The 27,079-nt window shown below is 42.4% G+C and overlaps 1 protein-coding gene across 1 annotated transcript; it reads left to right on the forward strand.

Moving 5' to 3' along the window:
- The first annotated feature begins 805 nt into the window (after positions 1–805).
- Positions 806–5,341, forward strand: LOC140852867 (putative disease resistance protein RGA3). The gene is made up of 2 exons (XM_073246531.1): positions 806–4,958; positions 5,065–5,341. The coding sequence occupies exon 1, from the start codon at positions 946–948 to the stop codon at positions 4,897–4,899; it is 3,954 nt and encodes a 1,317-aa protein (XP_073102632.1). The 5' UTR covers positions 806–945; the 3' UTR covers positions 4,900–4,958; positions 5,065–5,341.
- Positions 5,342–27,079: the final 21,738 nt, after the last annotated feature.

The raw sequence follows: 27,079 nt of genomic DNA on the forward strand, positions 1-27,079 counted from the left end.
AGTTCGGACAGAATTCGATTACTGTAGAAGCTTGGATGAAATTCGGAAGGCGGTCGATCACTGTAGAAACTTGGATGAAGTCTGGTTACTGTAGAAGTCCTGCTGCTGGAGAAGTCCGGACATTGACGAAGTCCGGAAGAAGCTCGGAGTAAAGTCGATCGTGACAGGAGGAAGTCTGGAAGAGATTCAGAGAGTAGTCGATCACTGTAGAAAATCGGCTGATAGTGAAGTCCAGAGAGCATTTGGAGCAGTACGATAGACGACTGAAGGAGCCCATTATTGGAGAAGTTCGGAGGATATGATAGGAGTTCGTCTGTTGGAGGAATCTGGAGGACACTGTGGAAGGTCGACTGCTGGAGGAGTTCGGATAGTACTATGGAAGCTCGGACGGTCGGGGGAGTTTAGAAAGATGCCGCATAAAGTTGGAAGTCAAAAAAATTCTGAGAGAATTGGTCTCTTATGAACTTCGGCTGAAATTATTTTATACCCAACAGATTCCATCATAAATGAATGTAACCGCATAAATTATTTTTGTGGGCGCGTTTGGTACGTAAGGTCACTAAGACCATTGCAACTTGCAGGGAAGCTTCCCTTGCAAACATCAATATCGCTGTCCACCAATAATCGTCCACCTGCCACGTGATGGTTGCCGGAGGACAACTGGCTTCCTTTTTTTGTTTTTTTTTTTTTTTTGACTGGAGAAGCACCGTGGTCTTTCTTTAAAATAAAAAAATCGCAGGAAAGAAAGACGCACCTTCCTCCCTTGCCTGGCGACCGCTGGATCATCCGCTGCACAGCTATCAAAGCACCTTAAAATACCGTCAATTATCGAGGTCAAGGTATTTGGGATCTTTACATATAGACTTGAAAGGGTCTATAGTGCCTCGCAACCTGCTCTTCTCTTTGAGTGTTGAGAGATCCATCCTCCTCTGCCAGTCTCAAAAAATGGCCATGATCTTGGAGGCTTTTGTGGGAAGATATGTTAATCAACTTTCAGAATTTTTAGAGGGAGAGATGTCCATGATGCTAGGCGTGAAGGATGAAATCAAGAAGGTTCAGAGAAGTATGGAGAGGATAAGAGGCTTTCTTGAATCTGCTGAGTGGAAGAGGTATGCAGACCCGAACATCAATAACTGGGTGGTGGAGTTGAAAGATGTCATGTATGATGCGGATGATATCATCGACCGTTGTATGATCCAGGGCAGAATATTGTTGGAAAATCATCCCTCCACATTAGCGGTACGCGACACCTCATCTTCATTTTATTCCCCTGGCTTCCTCAAGTTCAAGCATGAAATTGGTAAAAAAATTAAAGAACTTAATGATAGGCTAAAAGAGATTAACAAGGATAGATCAAAATTGCCTGCACTAAAATACACTAGGCAAAGTGCTCGAGAGGGTAGAGTAAATACCCGTCAAACTTTTCCCAATGTGATTAAGTCTGATATTGTAGGGCCAAAAATTGAAGAGGCTACCCAAAGTCTCGTGGAGTTATTAATTAAGGACGATAATAAAAAATACCGAGTTTTGGGGATCGTTGGGATGGGTGGAATCGGCAAGACCACTCTTGCTTCTAACATATACAATAACAAAATAATAAAAGAGAACTTTCCTATACGAGTATGGGTGTGTATTTCTCAAGATTTTTCAGAAACAAAAATGCTTAAAGAGATAATTAGGGGTGCGGGTGGAAAATATGGGAAGGCTGAAACTAAGGCAGAGCTTGTAACCTGTCTTTCCTTCGTTCTTTCAAAAAGATTCTTTATTGTATTAGATGATGTATGGGAAAAAGATGTTTGGGAGGATTTGCTTAGATATGCCGTTGAAAATGCAACATCTACCGGCAAGATTGTAATTACCACTCGAGATAGGAACGTGGCTGGAAGTATTGTAGCAGAGAGAGAAGGGATCCATCGTGTTGATAAAATGGATGACCACAGTGGTTGGAAATTGCTCTGCAAGATAGTCTTTGGAGATGATGATGAGGAGGAGGAGATCTCTAGCTTAAAAGAAATCGGGGTTCGAATTGTTGAAAAATGTGACGGCCTTCCTCTTGCTATCAAGGTCATCGCAGGAGTTCTAAGGTCGAAGGAGAGAAGCAACCTAGAATGGAACAAGGTTCTCAAAAGCGGAGTATGGTCTATGAGCCAACTTCAAGAAAAACTCCCAAGAGCTCTATTTTTAAGCTATGAATATCTACCATCTGATTGCAAACAGTGTTTTCTTTATTTTTCGTTGTTTCCTGAGGATTATAAGATGGATCGCAATGAGCTGATTCATTATTGGGTGGCTGAAGGCTTCGTAAGAGGAACACAGGGAGATACGATTATGGAAGATTTAGCAGAGGATTTCTGTAGGGAGTTAATCGGGAGGAACCTTTTACAGCCATGTGATTATTTTGGTCGCTTGAGTGACGTAGCTGACAATTACTGCAAGATGCATGATCTGCTACGTTCCCTTGCTCATTCTTTGATACGTGATGAGAGCATTTTTCTTGGGGATCACGAGCAATCACCTAACACAAACCCTCTGAGTAAACTACGTCGTTTGTCAATGGTTAACAAAGGTGAGAGACTAGAAGCTCCTGATGTACTAAAACAGCAAAAGTGCTTAAGAACTCTTTTTGTTTGGAATAGTTATGAGACAAAGATGGTCGAGAATGAACTTTTTAAAAAATTGAGGTTTCTGCGAGTCATGGACCTAAGCGGTACTCGACTTGAGAGCCTCCCAGACTCCGTAGGAGATCTTTTGCACCTGAGATATTTAAATGTTTCTAAGACGGAGATCAAAGAGTTGCCAGAGTCCATCGGATGCCTCGTAAACCTAGAGGTATTGAACCTATCAGGTTGTGGATACTTGCATACTCTCCCTAAGGCCATCACAAAATTGTGCAATCTAAGATGCCTTTGTCTCCAAGGAATTCCATTAACTCATGTGCCAAAGGGAATAGGCAAATTAAAACATCTGAACCATCTTCAAGGATTTGTGATCGGGCATGATGAGGGGTGTGATTTGAAGGAGCTACAATCTCTGTCCCAGCTGAGATTCCTGGAGATACGGAGTTTGGAGAGGGCACAACCAAGCGGAGCTTTGGTACTCGTAAACAGCCGCTGTCTGAGGACACTATTTTTGAATGGGGAAGAACCATCTATTTATTCGGAAGAAACGATCCAGAGAAATGACAAGATTTATAATGAGCTCTCTCCTCAATCCACCCACCTACAGGAACTTTGGATTTGTGACTTCTTTGGTACCGGATTTCCCAGCTGGATGATGTCACCTTCCTTGGGTGTCTCCTTTCCTAACCTGACGACAATAGTGCTCTTTCATTGTAAATCATGTCCGCAGCTTCCTCCATTGGGCCTGTTGCCCCACCTGAAATCCCTTGAAATTTCACGAGCAGATTCAATCAAAACCATCGGACCTGAATTTCTTGGCCCCCGTGCATCGTCAGGAGCGACTTCATTTCCCAATCTTGAAATGCTGTATCTTTTTAATATGTCCAACTGGGAAGAATGGTCGTTTGGTATGGTGGAGGGGGTTGGTGAAGAAAGAAGAGGAGCCCCCAAGTTGCTGCCTCGTCTCAACAAGTTGGAGCTTAATATATGTCCCAAGCTGAGAGCTCTTCCTCCACTAGGCCAACTGCCCCAACTGAAATCCCTTTGTATTATGGAAGCACGTGCAATCAATACCATCGGACCTGAATTTCTTGGCCCCCCTGCATCGTCAGGAGCGACTTCATTTCCCAAGCTTGAACAACTGCAATTTAAATGGATGTACAACTGGGAAGAATGGTCGTTTGGTATGGTGGAGGGGGTTGGTGAAGAAAGAAGAGGAGCCCCCAAGTTGCTGCCTCGTCTAACGAACTTGGAACTTTATGAATGTCCCAAGTTGAGAGCTCTTCCTCCACTAGGCCAACTGCCCCAACTGAAATCACTTTGCATTAGCGAAGCACGTGCAATCAATACCATCGGACCTGAATTTCTTGGCCCCCGTGAATCGTCAGCAGCGACTTCATTTCCCAACCTTGAAGAGCTGCGATTTGAACAGATGTCCAACTGGGAAGAATGGTCGTTTGGTATGGTGGAGGGGGTTGGTGAAGAAAGAAGAGGAGCCCCCAAGTTGCTGCCTCGTCTAACGAAGTTCGAACTTTCATTCTGCTCCGTGCTGAGAGCTCTTCCTCCACTGGGCCTGTTGCCCGAGCTGAAATCCCTTTACATTCATAAAGCAGAAGCAATCAAAACCATCGGACCTGAATTTCTTGGCCCCCGTGCATCGTCAGAAGCGACTTCCTTTCCCATGCTTGAAAAGCTGGAATTTTGGTGGATGTCCAACTGGGAAGAATGGTCGTTTGGTATGGTGGAGGGGTTTGGTGAAGAAAGAAGAGGAGCCCCCAAGTTGCTACCTTGTCTAACGAAGTTGGGACTATTTAATTGTCCCAAGCTGAGAGCTCTTCCAGAAGGCCTACGGCATGCCACTAACCTACAGGAATTGAAAATCTATGGAGCCGACAACCTAAAAGAAATCAACAACCTTCCCTCACTGAAATCTCTGGAAATAAATGATTGCCCAAGGTTGGAGCACGTGGAGAATCTTGATAAGCTGCAAGACCTCTATGTAAGATTAGAGACATCCACCACCGATGCTGATGGACAGACAGAGCGCCTCCCACAGTGGTTATTGGAGCTACTCCAAAATGCTCCGATTGCTATGCATTCTCTTCAAAAATTTAACCTAAGATGCAGCTTACCACTTCTTAAGACCTTCCTCAAGGACGGCCCCAACTGGCCCATCATTCAGCCGATCCCCCTGGTCATCATCCAAAAGAATGTTTGGAGCAGATCATATATTCGGTATACAAAGGATCCCCTCACTTTCGAAGCCAACGTGGAAGAATGAGAAGAATTAGTGGACTGATAAAGCAAGGGTCCACATGCAAGCGTCCTCTTGTCATTGAGGTGATTTCTCCTTCCATTACATTTTGGTTTCCATTTTTGATTTCTCTAGCACCTTTAAATTTGGTTGTTATATCGCCAATCTTATAGTAATCTTCTCTTTACCCAGAGATACCAATGCTCCTGTTTCTTTCTCGAGGACAGATGATCACGGGGTGCTTAGGATTTTCCCTATCTTTCGCTTGATGCATTTTTCCCCTCCTTTCATGGTTTCGTTGTTTGATTTAAACCTTTCTGTTGGATTTTATTTTGCCCTCTGTAATTTTTATTTTCTGGAGTTCTGAAACATTTGTAATTTCCTTTTCCTGTTGTTTTGATGACATTATCGTTTGCTGGTGTGTAACTTCTAGAAATTTGTATGCAATAAATCAGCAGTCTTTCTCCCACCCTCTGTCTCTGATGTTTCTTTTTCCTTAATCTTGGAGGCCAACTTGAATTCCTTAATATTCCTGCAAATACAACTTATGATTGTTTTGTGATTGAAGATGGGTCAGATTTGAAAGAGCCTGCCAGTGTTGCAGCAGACGGAGATTTAAGTAATCAGATTACCTCATACATGGTGTCAGAACCAATACTAGATTTCATGTATTAGATATTTTGCTAGGCCATTAACGGTGGTGGTTCATTGCATCAGATAGGCGAGGAAAGCATAGAGAAGTGATGCCATAGCACGATGCTGTTGATGGTGGATGGGAATGCGTTAGAAGCAAATACATGAGGAAGGATGGGCATACAAACCTTTGTGTTCATGCCCGTCCTTTGATTGTGTGTGAATAGATAAACAACCAAAAGCTTGAAGAAGATTTGGAAACAAGTTGACATTGTGCACAGTTTTTGTGACCTCAATTATTTAAAAATCATGGAGAAAATTCCTGCTCAGTAGAGGTCTTCCGTTTTGCTTCGTGCTTTTAGAATTCCAGTCTTAAAATGACTACGTCTGAGCCTGCATGCTGTACCTCTGGTTGAACTCCTTGGAAAAGATATAAGAACCAAACATATTTACCTAACATGAAACATTGATTCATGAAATCGAAAGATTCACAATTGCTTCTTCAGAGGGTAATAGTGCACTATGCACTGAAAATATATTAAAATCGCAACAGCAACAAGAGCGTGAGGAGGGAAGAAAAACAAAAGAGAGTACAAGAAGCTGCTAGACTGGATAAGATATTCAACGCTCAAAATAAGACAAAATTAACATGTACGCCCGAACTCCAATTTTCTAGATGGACAGGAGAAAATCTAAAAGCGCCCGCTACTTTCTTGATTTCGGCGCTGAAATTCTTTCATTCCTCTCCAACAATATGGCCCAAGTGACAGCTACGGTGATGAGAATCCATCCTTGGATCTGCAGCGAAAGTCCTTCTCGTCCCCACTGAAGGAAAGGCTTCCTTCGCTCCTTCTATCCAGGGTCAGAGTCTTCCGCAAGCAAAAGAAAAGAAATCGTGTGTACGCGAGGCCATATCACGAAATAAGTAAAAAAATGAGTATCCATAGGTACTACAGCTGGACATGAAAGTCCTACGTTTTGTCCTCGTCCAATAGAGAGGTTGGCAGCCCTCTATTCTTCAACTTTTGAAAGAAGTTTCGCTGTACGGCGGAACTAAAACCATTAAAAAAAAAATAAAAATGGTTGGCTGTTTCAAACATTCAGCTCGTGAAAGAAGTTTCGCCGTACGGCGGAAGTAAAACCACAAAAAAGGAGATGATGATTGGCTGTTTCAAACATTTTTCCACATAGACGACACCTGAGATGATGATTCCAGCCACGTTTGAAGAGATTGCCCCCAGTCAGTAGCCTGTTTCTCAGGAGGAGCCAAAAGAATAGCTTTATCTGAACCGGCATTCTGCTTTGCAGTTGCTATTTAGGTCTCTAAAATTTAATAATAGATACTGAAGATCGTAAATTCTAATGGTGCTTGACTGAGAAGTTCATGCAAAATCCCCAGCCATGCTAAATTAAACTATGAGGTGATCTGGTGTCACCTAGGAAGAAGCAACAGCTTATTTTCCTCAACTGATCTCACTTCATTTGTTGATTAAGGGGCTCCTATCGTGCGTGTTTTCCGCACATATTTCATGATTATGGAAACACAGCAATTGGTTACCAGCAAGCATCAGCAAACATCATTCATTAAAGCTGCCAAAGATTCAGGAGTCAAACGTTCATTTAAAGGAACATATTGACATTGCTTTTAGAGGTGCACCATATAGGTCTTGTGACTACCACCGCCAAATTTCATTTGATATTTGATGCACTACAATTTCATTTATTATTACCGCATTCCAAGTGAGATCTAAAATCATCTGTTAAAGAGTCCCTACTGTTGGTAGATCTTATTAGATGAATTGATTGTCTTCCTTGAAATTACAAGATACTATAAGAGGGTGTTTGGTTTACAATCAGAATCGGAATGAAAATCAAAATGATTTGAAATCAAAATCGAAATGATCAAATCTCTCGAAACATTTGATTTGTGACCGAAATCGAAATTGAAATAAAAATTTGAATCTATAGTGGAGAATAGGAATTGAGTTCTATATAGATTGAGCCATTCTCATTCCACTTCGAAATCGAAATGAAACTCCTCCCAATCAAACGGTTGGAATGGGAGTCATCCATTTCGATTTCAAATCCTCACTCTCTCCAACCAAACATCCACTAATAAACCATCAGATCCTTACTTACGTTTTGGATTACTTAATATTTTCCATAGATAGTAAGTCATTTTCTTTCAGGGATTTGAGAATAAACAGATGCTGCGAACCAGAACTTCGGCACACTGGACGCACAAAATAAAATCTGAAGAATGAGCATTTGGTAGGTAGATTAATCCTATAATTGAATGAATTTATTGGACAGTGACATAACAAGATGAATTAGGCGAGAAAAATTTGACCATAAATAAGAGTTGAAAGTGGTTAAGGCCTGCCTTTTCTCATACAAAGCAGAGTGGTGATAACCAATCACGGGCAAAAACATGTAGCATCGCTGCTAGTAGACTCTTTCCTTAAGCCAGGTATTTCATGTCTTGGGGACAGAAGCACAACAGAACACCAGATCATATGATAGATTTACTCAAAATACACAATCAATAGAACAAGGCAAATGGATGAAACATAACATTCAGTAGACAACAAAATGGACATGTTAAATCTTATCTGCAAAATTGGGTAGCTTGACCCCTGCATTACCATGAAGCAAACAAATAATGCTAATCAGTCGAACTTGAGTAGGTGAAGGGGTCTTTTAAGCGGTCTTCCTGCATAGAAGGGAGAGAACGCTACATCTGATGGGCAAGCAGCTTCAGTTTGAATCTCTGATATATATGAATTCTAAGACAATGCATTGACTTCTCAAAAATAATATGCCATTAAGTTACAACAAAAGAAAAAGAACTGCTTAAAATTTGCTATTATGTCTTAACATGTTAAAACTCAAAGCCATAAATCATGTTAACATCCACAAGCATCCGATGACAGAACATTGTCCACAACTGATGCTTTGTGGAACAGATACCAAAATACAGCAATTAATTTTTGGACTTTTGCTTGTGCTCACTCCTCCTCTTCAGGTCTATCCAGATCTCCAATACTATCATGCTCCTGCAATACGAGATAGTTGCTGCTGACAACCATATAAATGCAAAGCACAGTTATTTATGACAAGCTGATAGATTAGAAATTTGACAACTTCTTCTAGAGAAGAGGAAAGGCAATATATTCTTTTTTGATACAAAAGATTGACATTTTGAAGAAGCTCCAAGCTCTGATCAAGCACATTGTTCCATATAAAAGTGAAACCATAGTCATACAGTCAAGCTGTAGCTTTTGCCTCCATGAATTCGGTTTACAGGAAGCAGCTCGTACTTTAGTACCATTTCAAATTTATTTAGCCAAAACACTTAAATTTTTGTTTTCCTGCTCCAACCTAATTTAATGGCTATACAAGCACAGCTCTTGCAAAAGAAAGATCTGAATTGACAAGATCATAATCACCCATAAAATACTAATATTTTGATCACATGCACTACTTGTGCCACATGCTATTCACACCCCATATGCAAATATGGGGGCCTATCTCCACCCCAAGTGTGGGGTTATATATTAGTTACTCCCACTTTTATCTAACCAGTAGACTACCATCCAATGCTCATGCAGGTCAGCACACTCATAAGAATAAGGGGTGAAAGAGAATAAAAGTTTATACATCCTCTGAGAAGAATAGATTCTCAAGCTGTCCATGAGAATGGTGGGGGCTAGTAATTCCCCACCTTGAGTCACCAACCATCTATTGAAAAAGAATCAAAGCAAAGGCATTTCACTACTACATCCTTCACCAATGATTCCCATCTCGACAGTATCAACATCTCTCGCAAGCACCATATCGTTTTGTTGAGAATAATACCTGGGACACATCTAGGACACCAATTCCCTCTCCTCTCGAACTAGAATATCCTATTTGGTACCAGTCAAGATGGACCAGGATGGTTGGATCCCAACATTTGATGGCCTGGCATCCCAAGATGCAATTATTTTGATATTTCTTTTTCTTTTCATTCACATTGTTAATGCCTGCGTCAGTCCATCAGAACAATCTGGACCCATCCCAATATCATACCGAACTAACACCAAACTGGAATGGGAGTTTGTACCAACATTTAAACCCTGGCTCGATAATAACAAATGAAACACATTTAACACTACAGTGGGTTGCAAATTATTCCATTAAGTTCTCAAATAGCAACCAACGCTTCTATACATTTCACTCAAAAAATACAAAATAAAGCTGAAGTTCAATCAGGCACTAAGAGTCCTGACTTCAAAAAACAAATCAACATTGTTAGTTATAGTCCCAAAGGATTGAGAAACAAGAACCAATTTAGTTCTGATATTGCAACATGACTGAGAATGAAAAAGCTTTCTTAAGAATGCATACCTTAAGTATATCCTTCACATCGTTCCTTGTCATCATCCGTTGTCTAAGTAGTAGTTCTTCTAGGCCTCATCTGTGGGTGCATACATAACAACCATCTAAAATCAAAACTCAATGCCATTGATTCAGAAACGATTAATTAAATAGAAGTTGCTTAAGCTCTACTTAGAACACCATAACAACCATCTAAAATCAAAAATCAAGGCCACTGATTCAGAATCGATTTTACTAAACAGAAGTTGCTTAAGCTCTACTTGAACACCAGTGATGGCCCAGAATAAGTGCAATCAACTGAAAATCCAAAAGAAAAAAAGGCTCACTCAGTAATAAAAAGGAAAAAAAGTGAAATGTATAAGTGAATGAAATCCTGGAGAAGAATAACAACATTACACTATCATAACAGCAGCGCAACTCACAGGATCTCAAGACCAACTCGACTTGTTAGAAGAAAAGTGGGAGACAGCTCAAGTTCGGATGGCAGCCTACAAGTAGAAAGCAGCCTGCTACTACAACTCTCGGGTCAAGAGCAAATCCTTCAGAGTGGAGGACTTAGTACTTCGGCGAGCCACTGTTTCACAACCTCAGAACCAAGAAAAACTTATCCCAAACTAGGAAGGCCCATATGATGTCAGGGAGGTAGTCCGATCCGGAACATACTATCTAAAAGAGCTCGGAGGAGCGAACCTTCCGCGACCATAGAATTTGAAAAATTTACGAATGTATTACCGATAACTTTACCTTAAATAAAAGTTTCATATTCGCATATCTTTTCTTTTGGCATGAGCTTATAACGATAGGGAGTAGCTCCTTCAGACAATCGAAACTAAGCATGTCAGGAACAAGAGAAGAACTTCATTCTGACACAAATGAAAGCCCGATTATTTAGAGACCGGATGGAGGGAGATGCCCTCGCAATGGCCCTTATGCGCCCCCACAGCCATGTTAGGAACAGGAGGAGAACCTCGTCCTAACATGAGCAAAGTCGAAGATCTGGTTATTAAGAGATCGGATGGGGGGAGAGGTGCTCGCAACAGTCCTTATGTGCCCCCACAGCCATGTTAGGAATAGGAGGAGAATCTTGTCCTAACATGAGCAAAGTTGAAGATCTGGTTATTAAGAGACCGGATGGGGGGAGAGGCCCTCACAACGGCTCTTATGCGCCCCCACAGCCACGTTAGGAACAGGAGGAGAACCTCGTCCTAACATGAGCAAAATCGAAGATCCGATTATTAAGAGATCGGATGGGGAGAGAGGCCCTTGCAACGGCTCTTATGTGCCCCCACAGCCCTGTTAGGAACAGGAGGAAAACCTCGTCCTAACCTGAACTAAAATTGATTGTGTCAGAAATAGGAGGAGAACCTCATCTTGACACAAACGAAGACCTGATCGTTTAAGATCGGATGAGGGAAAAAGTTTCCTCAACGGCACCTCTACACCCCTACAACCCCGTTAGGAGCAGAGGAAAAATTCTTGCCCAAACATAAAAAAAAAGGAGAGAAAAAGAAAAAGCGACGAGCTACGCCAGAGATAAGGAAAAAATGAACTACATCTAAGACACAAGGGATCTCATCTCAACGAGGAAGAAAACTCTTGTCAAAAATCTTCAATCTCTAAGGGGGAACCCAACACTAGCAGAAAAAAATAGACTTCCTCAAAATAACGAGAAGTTCGGATCCAAGCTCGAATATCGGAAGAAAGCGTCAAATTCGAATGACCTCGAAAAGAACTTCGGTCATGAACAAAAAGGACGAATCAACGTGGTAATGACCAGGAGCCTTCAAAAAATATCGACATCGAATAAGACAAAAGATAAGAGAAGCTCAATAAATGACAACTCAAAACAAGAATAGATAAGGTAATGAGAAATTTTTTTTTCATTTCATTAGTAAAGAGTGCATTACGAAAGCCTTTGAAGGCCAAAAAAAAAATAACAAGAAAAAAAAAGAATACATGGAACAAAAGATAAAAGAAGCTTTAAGAAAGCTCGGCTTCTTCTGACTCCGGACTCTCGATTCCAGCCATTATCAGGAATTGCTTTAAGTTCTCAACTTCTTTTTCCAATTCTTTCTTTCTTAACAGTATCTCTCAATACATTTGGTGAAACTGCCAGCTTTCGTCCTTTGATTTTCGAAGCCTCTTCTTCCGAACTTTGGACTCCGCTTCTGCATCCTTGACCGCCTGTTGCTCATAGGTTAGCTGAATTTTCAGCCGCTGCAGTTCGACCTTCTCCTTTCCAAGGGCTACGGACAGTTCTTCCATGGTCCCCCTTAAGGATCGAAGCTCGTCGGAGCCTTGAACCGAAATGGCCTGGGCTCTTTCGGATAACTGCTTCTGAAGGTGAGCAACCTCGTCGGTCGCCGTCTTGAGCCTCCTTCTGTAGTTGTCTATTTGCCCGTACCAGCCAACTCGATAAGTGTTGTAATTCGTCTCGGCATCCTGTAGCTGCTTCTGGAGGTCAGAGAATTTTTTCGACCAGTCCCAGCCGTAGTCAGCCTGAGTTGGAAGCCAGGATGAGCTCCCTTCCAATTGATCGATCTTCTCCCGTGCGGTCGCCAACTCGACCTCGAGGGAGCTGATCTTGGAGACCTGAGTTCAAGATCGATCGCTGGCGCGTTTCTGGAGTTCCTCAAGCTCCTTCTCGAAGTTGGCCTTCTTCCGACTGTAGTCCTTGAAGTCCTTTTTGTGGAGGTTCCGAAGATGAGTAACCTCCACGGTGGCTTTCGAATGGCTCTTCCTCAGCCTGTGAAGTTCGTCGTCCATCTTTTTTGATTTTTTCGTTAGATGACGAACTTTCCTTCTCAGATCTTGGATCATAGACTTCAAAGGAATCTCCTGCGGTAGGAGAAGAGCTTCGGCAGGGCACTGTTGTCGGGAAATAAGAGTGTCACAACGCAAATCATTACAAGAAAAAAAAGAAAAAAGAAAAAGAAAGTAGAAGAAGAAAAATGAGCTCTCTGTAAAGAGGAATCCGATTTCATTGATTGAATAATTCTTAAGTACAAGAGAAAGAGAAAAAAAGTTATAACAAAGGAAAAATACAAAATTAGAGATCTCGGATCTTTGGAGCAGAAGTGGAGGAGCTCGGTGCCCTCGGAAGGTCGGTCACGGCAGCTGCGGTAGTTAAAGAGGTCCCAACTAGAGGGAGACCGACAGCAGCTTCAGAAGGTCCGGCTTCATCATCGGACGCTTCATCCAGGAAGCTGAGGTCGAGTTCGAAAAACTTTCCGACCACCTTCTCTTGGCAAAGCTCGAAGCCTTTGATAAAGGCGGCCTGGCCGAACTTGATATTCAGATCCCTCATCTCGGAGGAGGTCTTGAACTCCTCCACTGCTTGGGCCCTTGCCTTCGAGACTAGGGTCGGGATCTGCTCCTTCAGCTTGGAGACCTCGACCTCTGCTTTCCTTCTTTTCTCCTCCAAAGCAGCCTTCAGATCCGTCGAAGTTTGTTTCTCCTTCTGGAGTGCCTCTTGGAGACTCGTGACTTCGACGATCTTCTCCTTAAGACGGGCAGCCTCAGTCTGACGACCTTCCTTCGCCTGGACTGCTTCCTTCTTTACATTTTTCATCGCCTCGATGTTGGCGATGAGCTGGTGTCCAATCTGCAAGAGCGGCCAGGAAGTCAATATGAAAGCTAAGGAATGAACTAAGTGAAGAAGCAAAAAGAAAAAAAAAGTAAATCGACCTACTTCAAGAAAAGACCCCAGAGAGTCCCAAACCCACTGTTCAGAATCGGCATAGACGATCCTGTGGATGATCTCGGACAAAACGCATCCGTCGACCAACCTTTTTATTAAATCTCTGTTGTTGAAGAGATTCTCTCCCAGATCCTCTTCGGAGCCGTTGGACCCTTCGATGGCAGCCCTGCTGCTGCTGATCTTGCGGGCCACCGTCTTCTTCTTTCTCTTCCTTTCAGCCCCCGGTGCCTCCTTGGGATGAGACTCTGGAGCGAAAACCTCGACCGGAGGGCTTCTTGAAGAAGCTCGGGGGACTGCGGGCTTGACGTCGGAGGGGGCATCAACGACAATGGCCGCCTGGGCAAGCATGGCCGAGCTTGTCTCCTCTACCCTTGCCTTCTTCGCCGACCCAGAAGTTGTGACGTCTTTCCTCTTGTGGGCCTTGAGACCCTTGGCTAGTATCTGAGCTGCGTCTGCATCCATGTCTGCAATAAAAAAAAATCGACACAGTTTAGAAACAAAATAAGAGAAAGAGGAAGCAGCGAATGACTTGAGAAAGAAAAAATACCGGTAGGGTTGAGAGGGCTCAGGCCGACATTGAATAAAAGTTGCTCCTTCAGAAGGTCGGGGAGGAGAGGAGTTGGATAAGTTTTAAATTTATTGGAGGCTTCAAGGTCGTCCTTTTCCAGGCTAGAAGCCCGACGGATGGAGTCCTTCAGGGAGCCCCAAGGGGCCAACCCTAGCATCAGGATCGGACATCAGACGTAGAAGTACCTCTCCTTCCAGTTGTGAATAGAAGAGGCGGCACCTTTCAGCAACCCCTTTCTATCGAACTGGGGGAAGAAGTATCACCAGTCCTTTGCCGAAGGGTGATGCTTAAAGGTATAAAAGTTTCTAAACAAGGAAAGAGTTGGTCGGACTTCAGCTAAATGCCAGAGGAAAAGAAATCCTATCAGAAACCTAAAGGAGTTCGGCGCTACAGAAACTAGAAAAATATTTAAAAAGTGAAAAGAGCAACAACAAAAGGTGGGAGTGGAAGTCGAAGCCCGATGCAGAAGGCTTCTTGGTATAAACAAAAGCGGCCAGGAGGAGGGGCGCTAGCTTGGTCAGTTGGCTCGGAAAGCTCAAGCTCATACTCTGGAAGAACTCCGTACTGAATCCTAATCAGCGAGAGTTCATCCAAGGTCAAAGAGCTGGGAATGATGTCTGGTACAAAAATCGAACGAGGTCCGATCCTAAGTACGGGTTCATCTACAGTACTAAGATTTTGGGGGGCTGGAGTTGACGAACTTCTAGAACTGCTAGAGGAGGAAGTGTTGGAGGATATTTTGAATCAAACAAAAACCCCAAAAAATCTCGAAAAAATTGGAAAAAAATAGGAAACAAGGCGCTCGCGGAGAAACCGAATGGGCGAAATGCAGAGGAGGAAAAATGGAAGAACAGCAAGAAAAAGAAGGATTCCGAAACTAACCTAGGCTGGTCCGAGAGGTGCAGGAGGGCAGCGAAGGCGATGGAGGTCGACCTGAAGGGCGCCTAAGATCGAGAGGGACGCTAGAGGAGGACGAAGCTCTCGGGGAAGAAGAGGGGACCGAAGAAAAATCTCAGATAAGGTGAAACCCCTGAAGGAGGGGGACGGGTTTAAATAGACCTCAGGGTCCGACGCAATAATGATTGCAGATCTCCTTTGGCCGACCTACAACCACCGCGTGTCCCACTCGTCGTGGCAGACGGCTGACGACTGACAGAATCATTATTGTGCCGTACCTGAGGCAATACTCCAGCGAAAATTCTGAAAAAATCTTTTCGGGTAACCTCGATTTAAAAAGACTCCAGCACCGGCACGCCAAATGCCAAAATATCTGAAAACAATCGAGTACGAAAATCAAGAGGGGCAACTTCGACTGTGAAAATTTCTCTGTACTTCCTTCATTAGAAACTCGAACTCGAAAGTAGGGGGACTAGTGTTGGGTATAAAATAACCCCAGCCGAAGTTCGTAAGAGGCCAACCCTCCCAGGACTCTTCCGGCTTCCGACCTTGTGCGGCATCTTTTTGAACTCCCCCGACCGTCCGAGCTTTTACAGTACCATCCGGACTCCTCCAGCAGTCGACCTTCCACAGTGTCCTCCAGATTCCTCCAACGGATGAACTCCTATCATACCCTCCAGATTTCTCCAATAATGGGCTCCTTCAGTCGTTTATCGGACTGCTCCAAATGCTCTCTGGGCTTCACTATCAACCAATTTTCTACAGTGATCGACTACTCTCCGAATCTCTTTTAGACTTCCTCCTGTCACGATCGACTTTACTCCGAGCTTCTTTCAAACTTCGTCAATGTCCGGGCTTCTCCAGCAGCAGGACTTCTACAGTAACCAGACTCCATCCAAGTTTCTACAGTGGTCGACCGCCTTTCGAATTTCATCCGAGCTTCTACAGTAATCGAATTCCATCCGAACTTTTATTGCAAGCGGACTTCATCCGAGTCTCTATGGTAAGTGGACTTCATCCGAGCTTCTACAATAAGCGGTCTCCATCCGGGCTTCCACGGTAACCAGTCTCCATCCGAGTTTCTACAGTAAGCGGCCTCCTTCCAGACTCTTATAAGAACCGGATTCCGTCCGAACTTCTACAGCGGATGGATTCCAGACGAACTTTTATAACGGACGGGCTCCAGCAGCTGGATTTCTACAGTGACCGACTGTCTCCGGTGTCTTCCGTACCTCTCCAGCCATCAACCTTCAACAGCGCCAATAGGACTTCAACAGTGCCACCCAGACCCCTCCAATGGACAAATTTCCTCCGGATCCCTCCAGCGGTCGACCTTCCACAGTGTCCTCCAGACTTCTCCAGCGGACGAACTTCCACAATGCCTTCCGGGCTCTTCTATCGGTCAACCTTCTATAGCGCCTTCCGAATTTCGCTATCGGTCGATCTTCTGCAGAATTCCTCATGCAACCGGACCTCTCCAATGGACAGTCTTCAGATAATCTTCTACATCAGACAAATTTCAGATGGACTTCTCTAACAATCGGACTCCAGCCAGATTTCTCCAACAGAAAGTTTTCTTTCGGACTTCTAAAGTAGATGACTTCCATCTGCGACATCAACGCCTAAGGCACCCAACAACAGTTAACCCGCCAGCAACCTCGAAAACATCCGAGCTTCTCTTAGATTGCTGAGACAAAGAGCTATTCCGCTCCACCAGACGTCCTAACTGAGCTTCAGCCGTTCGGTCCGAACTCTCCCGCAAGTCACGACAACAGACACCACTCTACTCTCTGTAACAAACTCTACGTGGCCCCACCACTCTCCGGCAAGTTGTGACAACGGACACCACTACTCTCCGTAACAAACTCCACATGGCCCCGAACAGCCCACTACTAGGTAGTTACGGACGTCGCTGTCAATCGGTTACGCTCTCCCATCTATAAAAGAGACCCCCCAGATAGGTTCTCTTCGAAGCTCTAAGCACTATCTCTAAACTCTGCTAAAATCTCATTCGAGTACTCCATTTCTGTTGAAGCAGAGTACTGACTTGAGCATCGGAGGATCTTGCCGGAGCACCCTCAACTCCGATTTAGACTTCTCTTATAGGTCCCGATGATGGCCGTGATCTCCTCGACTCCAACTTCATCCGACATCGATGGAATTCTGCACCAACAGAATCACTTGACATTTTATATAGTTATGTGCAGCTCATCCGATCTCCTTTCATTTTGTTCAGCGTAATTTAACCCGTAATTCTGTTGGATGATAGATAATACACGTTACTTTTGTTAAAACAAAAAAATATCATTATTTTGTAAAAATAAACAAATCCAGATTTGTGACTGCTCTGGCATATTTTACAAAGGTCACTAGTTATTTCATCTTCGAACTTGACACGAAGATGGCAAGAAAATAATAAAAAACCCACTCCCTGCGCCAGTTCCCTCAGTTGCCCACATGTGCAGGAAAGCAGCCTTCAGGTTCCATAGGCAGCCGCATACAACCACCCAGCAATTTGAGTTACTTTTTTTTTTATCATTATTATTATTATCATTATTATTATTTACTTTTATTTTATTTTGGCAGCGCTGCCAGCATGTTGCTTTTGTAAAATTCTCTCTGCTTCCGCTGAGGCCCATTTGAATCGGGTGAATTTGATATGAAAAAATAAATTTTATATTATATTATTATATTTAATATAAAAAAATTAAATAAATAATAAATAATAAATTTTATATTTATTTTTTGAAAAGAGAAAATAAAATAAATATTATAGAAAGATTTATATTTGATATATTTTTGAGTGATGGTAATTCATATTTGATAAAAATATCTTTATTTATAAGACGGTCCATTTAAACAATTTTTGTATGAATATAACTAAGAAAATCATAAAATATAAGATCTCAAGATGGCCTAGAAACAATCCCCACCCGATCCAAAAAACTTTTCCTACATGCTTAGCTATATAGGCTATCATCTAGTCCACTATACTATTCACCTATTGGAATACATGCCTACATCCCTCTAGTAAAATCGAGACATCATGCAATAGAGGGTGAGTGGCTCCTCGAATGCAGCTCTGTAACTAAGTCATCAACATGATGGAGTCACCCTCAACAATGAGCTGGCCTACCTCCAGGATTCGTCTGATAAACACAATCCCTACCTAGATATCATGGGCTTAAATAAATGACTCTCCCAAGCCACCACTAGCCTGGAATCAGTGCACGGATCACAAAACCTACCCCATTATACCTGTCTCTAACACTACCATCAAAATTAACTTTCAGATACGATGGAGGAGGGGAGCTCCTAGGTAATAAACACCCGATGAGCTACTGCATGAGTAGAATAAGAGCTCTAGGTCTCCGAAGGCCTGGATGTCACATCAGTCAACTCCACTACCATAGTCAAGGCTCTTCCAGAATAAATCTCGTCGAACACTGTTTGGATTCAAACACCAAGCTGTTCCTAGTCAGCCAAATATAGAGGGCCATATAGACTGTAAAGATGCCCACCATCCTGGGAGTGCCGCCTCCAGTATTGTGCATCAAGAACTTCGAAAAGGCTTGGGTCAGGTTCTCCATCTGAACTATCTGCAGGTGCATCTCTGCCAAGGACTAAATATATCTCGCCCTTGGACAAATAGAATATGCTTCAGGGTCTCCTCCTCCAAGTTGCAACAAGGGCAAGCTAGCTGAATATCTATCCCTCGAGCTCACAGAAGAGATTTGTTCAAGAGCCGAACCTAAGCCACCTTTGAAATAGGCTCATCCTTGGGTGCACCCGCTCCTCCAGACCCACCCAACATCTCTATGCCTAGTGGACTCCTTCCTATTGCACTAGTAGAGATCAGTCGTCACAACTCTAAAAGTGTAAGAATATCTCCAAACCTTGATATCCGATCTGCTGTGAATGAGAATCGCAAGAGATGACACCCACTCCCCTAGCTTTTCTCCAAATAGATGGGACACAACTCTCCAATTCCACCCTCACAATCCACAAGAAGAAGATCATCAATTCTCATAGAGTTAGTTACCTCAGAACTAATGAAGGTCAACCACTAGCTCAAAGGTAGGTCTCCAATTCATAGATTATGCAGAATGCTCATAGAGTACCCATCTCTTACCAGCCATCTCATCTGGGGAATCATATCAAGGGTGCGGATAGGACTGACAAAATATGATCCGATCAATCAATCCGACCCGCATTCGATCTGCCTGAAATAAGTTCAAGTTTGATCTAAATGGATTCGGATCGTAAACAGATTAATCTGTTTAACATGTTTAAAGATTAGATTTAGATTTTTATTTTTTGACCTATTTAATCTATTTAACCCATTTATTAAATGGGTTAGATAAAAATTTTTATTAGATATCCATTTAAAATCCATCTAAACCAGTCCCATTTGGAACATGTTTAAAATTTAAAATTATGCATGAACCAATGCACCTTTAGTTGACCACTAACGTTCCACTGCCAGCATGTAGTTTTTTTTGGATTCCATATTCTCCACTTCATCTCTCTCTTATTCTCCACATCCCCCCACTTCCGTCTCACACACACACTCTCTCTCCCCCTCCCCTCTTTCGTCTTTCAATTTAAGTCTTTCTCTTTTTTTTTTTCTATTTTCCGTTAGGGGAGGCTGAGGACAAGAGGGTGCGGAGAGGCAATGCTGAGAACAACATGGGCAGAGGGCGGAGAGGCGGTGAGAGCAACGTCAATGTAGTAGAGAGGTCGGCAAGGAAGGTCCCTGCTCTCGACCGCCACCCCGCATCCTCGCCCTTGACCCCATGTGCCCATGGTGGTGGCTTTGGAATTCCCCTACTAATGTCCACCAAAAGCTCTAGGTCTACGCCAGTCGTTGCCCTCGACCGCCTCACACTGAGAGGAGCTGCTTTTAGATCCCCATTGCCAGCTCTCTCTAACCAGTTCCCATAGATCCATCGTAAAGAATGGGGGGTGGGGACTAGGAGTGCTACCGTGATGCCAAACTCTTTCGCCTCTACTCCGATCTAAAGGTCATCGGCTATTTCATGATCCTCCTTGTTGCTTTCATCATCACTATCTCCTACTGAATCATCATCGCCATCACCTGGGGCCACACCTCTTCTATTGTGGTTTTATCTCCATCGTGGTCGAGAGTGGAGTCACGGCCAAAGGTCAGCAAGGGCAGAGAGCGACCAAGGGCGGAGAGGTGGACGAGCCAGACTGCCTTAGAGTGGGATCGAGAACGGAGATGTGGCCGAGTAGGATCGAGACTACTAAAGAGGCTCAGCAATGATGGAGGTCATCGAAGTGGAGTAGAAGATGTCTTTTCGATCTCCTTTTTTTTTTGAAACTGGATGGACTCAGGTAAACTAGTTAAATGGGTTAGGTCGGATAACCTATTTATTGAATAGGAGGGGTTCAAATTTCAAAATCTTACATATTTAATAGGTAGGTTGGGTTTAGATTTGAATTTTTCTGATTCAACCCATATTTGATCCGATTTATTTATATCTGACCCAATCTGATTGCCACCCCTAGGTACAGGCATAGATCTTCTTTCACGGGGAGGAGGCGCTATGGCTAGATCGGATCTCTCCACTGGTAGGCCATGGCCCATACCTAGCTATCATAATCGTACTCCATAAGGAATCATGGCTAAGCAAAATTAAGGCAACATGCCTAGCAATCAGGGCCTTCCTTCTCCTAGCTAAAGATTGGATGCCCAAATCACCATCCTTTAGAGGCTGACATACCATGTCCCATGCCAATAAATGGATACCACCACCACCCCCAAGCGAGACCCCACAAAAAACTCTGAAAGTGTTGCTCCAGTTTCATCACTAGAGATCTGGGGAATATCGTATTTGAGAGCACATAAACAGGTATGGAACTGAGAAAAAAATCTCACTAGGATGACTCGCCCCATCATGGATAGTGTATGGGCATGCCAGTCCTCCAGCCAGTCTCCATTTGTCTGCTCTATATCCATGCATTCAGCTTTCCTCAACCTACACTTGGTGATAAAAACTCTCAAATACTACAGACTCCCACTATGCTACCCAATCTCGAGCATGTCCTTGATCGCAAGCCGCAGTTGGGCCAGCATCCTCGAACTGAACACAACCACAGACTTGAGAAGGTTTACCTTTTAATCCAATAAAATACAATACTCCTCCAAAATTCTTCGAAAGCCATCTGTATTTTAGGAAAATGCCCAACCTATCAGTAGACAGTCATCTATAAAGAGAATATGCAAGATCGATTGGGCATTTGGAGTTGACATATAGGGGTCTAAGGTCGACCCTTGGGCTGCAGCATGAATGGCTCGCAAGAGAGCATCAGCACAGATAATGAAGAGGTATGGGGATAGGGGACAATCTTGGCACAACCCAACTATGGAGTAGAAGAAGTCCGATGATGTCATATTGATCAAAATGAGAACATTATCAGAGATGCTTTGCTCACCAACAAATACTCGTGCTCCAGGCAAATCAATCGAGGAAGAATGGGCTTCATCCTGTACACCATTGGTTTAGCACAATCTTATAAAGGATGGTGCATAAACTAATCGGTCTGAAGTGCCCAGGCTCCGATGCATCCTATCTCTTTGAGATTACGATAATGAAGGTCTACTTCCATACCCCAAGCATCTGGATGGTAGCAAAAAACTCCAATACTACTACGACAACCTCAAACCAAATGAGGGGCCAGTATCTCCTATAGAAAAGTGAGGAAAAGCTATCAGGTCCTAGAGCTTTATTTTCAAACATAGTCCAGAGGGCTCTTTGCACCTCCTTCTCAGACACAGCCTCCATCAGATCCCTATTCTCCTCCTCCATGATAACCTCATTTGGAAGGAGACAGCGATCCAGTCCTCTCCTAGTGGCATCATCCAATGGGATCTAAAAAGTTGCATGATCTCTTGTCTAATCTCCTCATTTACAGTTAGCCAGTGCCCTATAGTATCCCTCATCATCTTGATCCGATTCTTATGTCATCTGATGATGATAGACTGATGAAAAAATCTCGTACTCCAATCTTCCTCCTTAATCCACTACATTCTGGACTTCTGCCTCCAGAGAGTCTCCTACTGCCACAAGAGGGAGTGATTTATGGATAGTAAATCCGAAGGTCAACCGGCTCCATCTCTGAAAGCTTGCCCTCATGATTCTCACACTCCTGGAGCTCTGAGGTAGAGGTCTAAACAACTTTAAGCCTTCTGAAGATGTCATCCATCTCAATCCTCTTCCACCTCAATAGATGCCTCTTTATCAACTCCAACCTCCTGGTCATCTGATATCTGGCATCACTTCGAATTGGCAATCTCCAAAGTTCCTTAACAATCTCTCAAGATCTGAAATAAAAGAGCCAAAACTTCTCGAACTAAAATAGGCTCCAGTGAGAGGAGGAGGTTCAACCCCCTTCGCCATACCAAATGATCATTCTTTCCAATTGGACATGCCTTCAAATATCAACTGTTCAAGCTTGGGAAACAAAGTCACTGTTGATGATGCACAGGGGCCAAAAAATTTAGGTCTAATGGTTTTTATTGCATGTGCTTCTCTAATCTCAAGGGATTTCAGTTAGGGCAAGAGGCCTAGTGGAGGAAGAGCTGTCAGCCAGGATATCTATAAAGGTTAGGTAATGTTGTGGTTCTAATAATGTAGAGGGCATCAATAGTCCCATATTGATTGTAAGTCAAAGGAGACTTACTCCTAGAGGAAAATATCCGCCTTATTTTCATGTGAGCTGTCTTTTAAAGGGCAAAACCTGAGGCTTATGGGCTAGAGTGGACAATAGCTCATGTGTCGAGCCGAGCCCTTGTCCACAACAATGACTTGTCAGGAAGAGGTCGAGGTCTGCCGCGATTGACTGTGAGGCTCCTCAGACTGTATACATCAGGATCTCCCTTAATAAAGGGGCTCTGTTGTGGTTCTAATAATATGGAGGATACTAATAGTCTCATATTAGTTGTGAGTCAAGAAGGATTCGCCCTTATAGGAAAGATTCCGTCCTCTTCTCATGTGAGACATCTTTTAAAGGACAAAATCATGACGGCTTCGATAAGTCATTTCTGAAAAGCGGTATGTCACTTCAAATGATTAAAAAATTAATGCTGTCAACCGCACACTGTACGATGTATTTATTATTGGTGGCAGAGGTCGGATGAAATATTTCAACTTACTTTCCACTTTGAATGATTAAAAAAATTAATGCTATCAACCATCCACCGTATGGCGTATTTATTATTAGCGGCAGAGGTTGGATTAGATATTTCGACTTACTTTTCACTCCCGATGTGAAAAACTCACTTCATGTTTAGAAAGTGGAGGGTATGTATTGGTGCAGCTAATCGACCTCTAGCCACGTGGCAATATTAGAAAGAATCATTCAAGAACCATAATTGACCAAGTCATCTTTTTGGTCAAGCCGGTAATATACCGATCTGGTTAAACCGCAGTTTGATTATAATCCGATCTGGTTTGACCTTCAGTGAGCAGACCATGATCAGTTCGGCTTTCTACTGATCTGCCAAAGGGACGTCGGTCAATAACCGATCTGATCCAGAATAGACGGTTATTCTACAACTCCGTTATAGCCATCTTTCAGTCATGCAACAGTTGCTTTCCAATTATCTTACAACTAATGTCCATGTGAGTAAACAAACCACGATCTCCATATAGCTGGTCATTCTATTATAACAAGCTATTGACCTAACAAATTTTTAACGATCTAACAAACTTTTCTAATGGCCTAACGACCTAAACAACCTCCATTTTTATAAAAAGGGGTAGGATACCCTTCGCAAGATAAGTCATAACTCATAAAGCCGAGACTCTACTAGATTTATTTTAGCTCTTCCCCACTGAAGAGAATCAAAGCTCCCACTCTCTCCATTCAAAATTTCTTTTCATACCTTTCATTTCTTCATTTCCACTATCTGTTCATAAGGCCCCAGCTAATTTAAGCATCGAAGGTCTCCAGCTTGGTTCTACATAAAGCCTCGTGGTCTACATCAAGTTGATCCTTGATGGCTCTCCAGCTCGGTTCTACACCGACTTCGCTCTTTTTCCTCCGGAGCCTTGCAGCAACAGGTAGATTAACAAAAATCTAATTTGCCATTCCAATCATGTAGTGTCAAAGCATGATCTATATCTAACCCAAAATATCTAGGTCCAGGTTGGAATAAGATGAAATCATGTCTATGATTTAGATTAGGAATCCAATAATTCTCTTATTGCTAAATAATTCAGATTGCACCATGAACACATCCATACTAGATGGTAAAAGTAAAAGAAGAAAATGTTTCTACTGTTTCCTGCATGCTTCTTATCTATTATGAGTAGCCACCGGCTACTTACATAGAATATACTGACCATGCTTGAATTGAATTGAACTAGTGCAGGATCATACTTGACATCGGAAACAGCTTGCCTCCGGGCTTCTCTGTTTTTTCCCGTGGCTTCATCAGATTTAGAGGGCCTTGGCAACCACCATCTCCGGAAGGTGATTAGCCACTTCTAAAAGTTGGCTTAATCTCGCACATCATCTATCGATGTGTATTTTTCCAATATTTGCAAGTCTTAACTAGTCCATGGATACGCCCATGTGAATGCAGGCATTATTAGGGTTCTAAATGTGTTGGGTGTTGATCATGGCATGCTTTATGGAGATGTGCCTTAGTTATGTTTCGGCTCATGATTTTGGGCCGATACCCGATCCATTGACGGATCGAATTGGGTTGGTTGGGTTGGATGCATTAAAAAAAGGAAAATCCAGCCGGCTATGCATGCTAGATCAAGGTCAAATATGTCCAGACCCGTGTGAGGACCGGATCAAGCTGGCTTTACAATCTAGATCAAGCATTTAGCAAATATTTTATAAATAAATATATAATAATTAGTAATGAATATAAAATTGTTAAGAATTTTCAAATAAATCTAAAAAAAGCTAACTTAGACATGAGTTTTCATTCAAATAAAACTTCCTTAATACCATCCAAGAAAATGAACATATTTAATATACAATTTTAGAAAACAAATTTTAAAGAGTAGATGACCGATAAATTTAAGAACATTGAAAATGGACATGTGTTGAATATTTCAATGAATGTAAACAAAACTGAGTGAGAGAAGATGAGAAGAGGTGGGGATTGCTTGGATGAGTGGAGTATTAACTTAGGCAAGGATTCATCCAGGACAGGAAAGGCGTTTGGGAGAAAGCAGAGGCCAAGCAGCGTTCTATATGGTTCAGGTTTATTGAGTTTGATCCATTTGAGTTCAAGAGAAATCAATATATTTTGGATCGACCCACTTTTATACAACTTAATCAATTCTGTTAGACTAGCTTAGGTCAGAAATTACAAAAGCCATACCCAATTTGGTTTTGGCGTTCAATGTCAACCTAAACTACAGGTATTCGAAACTAGGTCCAATCAACTTAGGACCTAATTGGGCAGTGGGTCGACCAAACCCATGCAGCCCATGTTGCTATGCCCCTTGGCGTTGCCACTAGAAATAAGAAAAGTCTCACTCCATATGTTACTTGACTATTAGCATGTTCTTGGAGGAACTAAGTTGTTACTTTCAGAAGCTAATATTCCTTGATCATAACCCTGATTTGGACAGCTGTTACATTAAACAACTGCGCATCAATGCTTGATTTGGTTCCTTAAGAAGCAACACTTTGTATAGAGTATTCTTTTGATGTAACATTGTTAAGATCGGGATTGAGTCATAAATCACAGAGGGACTACTTAATCAGATTAGACTGTGGATCATATTGTAAATCATAAGACTTTATAATTCCTTCTAGAATTTTTAGAATATAAAAGAAATGCAAAACTTGAAATATACGTCAAATATAAAGCAAAAGAATGGAGAATAAGGACTCATACATAAAACTAGTCTAATTTTCACTATATGGACCTATTTATTCAAAAAATTAATATACCATCTTGCAATTCAATTATCTTTCTTTTGGAAGGTAACAAGGACAAGATTTGAACAGGGCTGTGAAAGTACAAACTTTATATAGAGTTTCCAAATCTATGAGCTCCAATGACAGACTTGCTTATTTTATTACTCAAGACTAGTTCGTTAGAGATAATTTAAAAATCCATAATCACATAGATTATGTAAAGTGGACCAACTTATTATTTACTACGTAATTAGCATGATCATCTTGGATCTCATGATCTAAAGGAACGGAGTGTTGTCTATCATATGAATATAAATCTTGGGATCCTACAATAATCCAGGTCCAAGGATATATAGGATCCGAATCATTTTGAGCTGCCTTGATTTGGATTGTAAGATCTAGATATAAGTCATAAGAATTCAATCATGAAATGGAACCATGAGTGAGGCTTATATCCACTTCTTGCCATATATGACCGACATTGAGATCCAGAAAAGCTCCTACTAATTTTCTATTCTACCATTTAATATGCAATGGGGCTTGCAAATCTAAGAGTCCACATGCATGGAAGGCAGTGGTGAAGTAGAAATTTTGAGGGGGTGTTTGATTTGCAATCAAAATCGGAATGAGAATCAGAATCGAAATGGCTTGAAATCGAAATTGGATTGGCCAATTCTTCCAAAGCGTTTGGTTCGTGACCGGAATCGAAATCAGAATCGGAATTAGAATGAAAATTTGAATCCACAGAGGAGAGTAGGGATTGAGTTCTATATAGATTGAGTCATTTCCATTTTGTTCTGGAATCGAAATCGGAATGGGACTCCTCCTAAACAAATGGTTGGAATGGGAGTCACCCATTCCTATTCTGATTCTAGACCCCCACTCCCTCCAATCAAACACCCCCTGAGTTCCACCACGCAGAGGAGCTAACTGCATCCTTTCCTAAGCAATCGTTCTTTCCTTTGCTGTATCTTGGAAGACCTGAGCTATGATGAGAAAATTCATCATCTCGCCTAAAGACCATCTAACACTGCTTCCTAACCCCCACATACCAATGTCAAAAATGAACTTACGTTTGCTTCCCAATTCACTCATGTTAGGCTAATTATTATTAT

This window comes from Elaeis guineensis, chromosome 12 (assembly GCF_000442705.2).
Source record: "Elaeis guineensis isolate ETL-2024a chromosome 12, EG11, whole genome shotgun sequence".
Lineage (NCBI taxonomy): Eukaryota > Viridiplantae > Streptophyta > Magnoliopsida > Arecales > Arecaceae > Elaeis > Elaeis guineensis.

Excerpts from the sequence above, each read along its gene's own strand:
- LOC140852867 (XM_073246531.1), top strand. The coding sequence starts at position 946 with ATGGCCATGATCTTGGAGGCTTTTGTGGGAAGATATGTTAATCAACTT.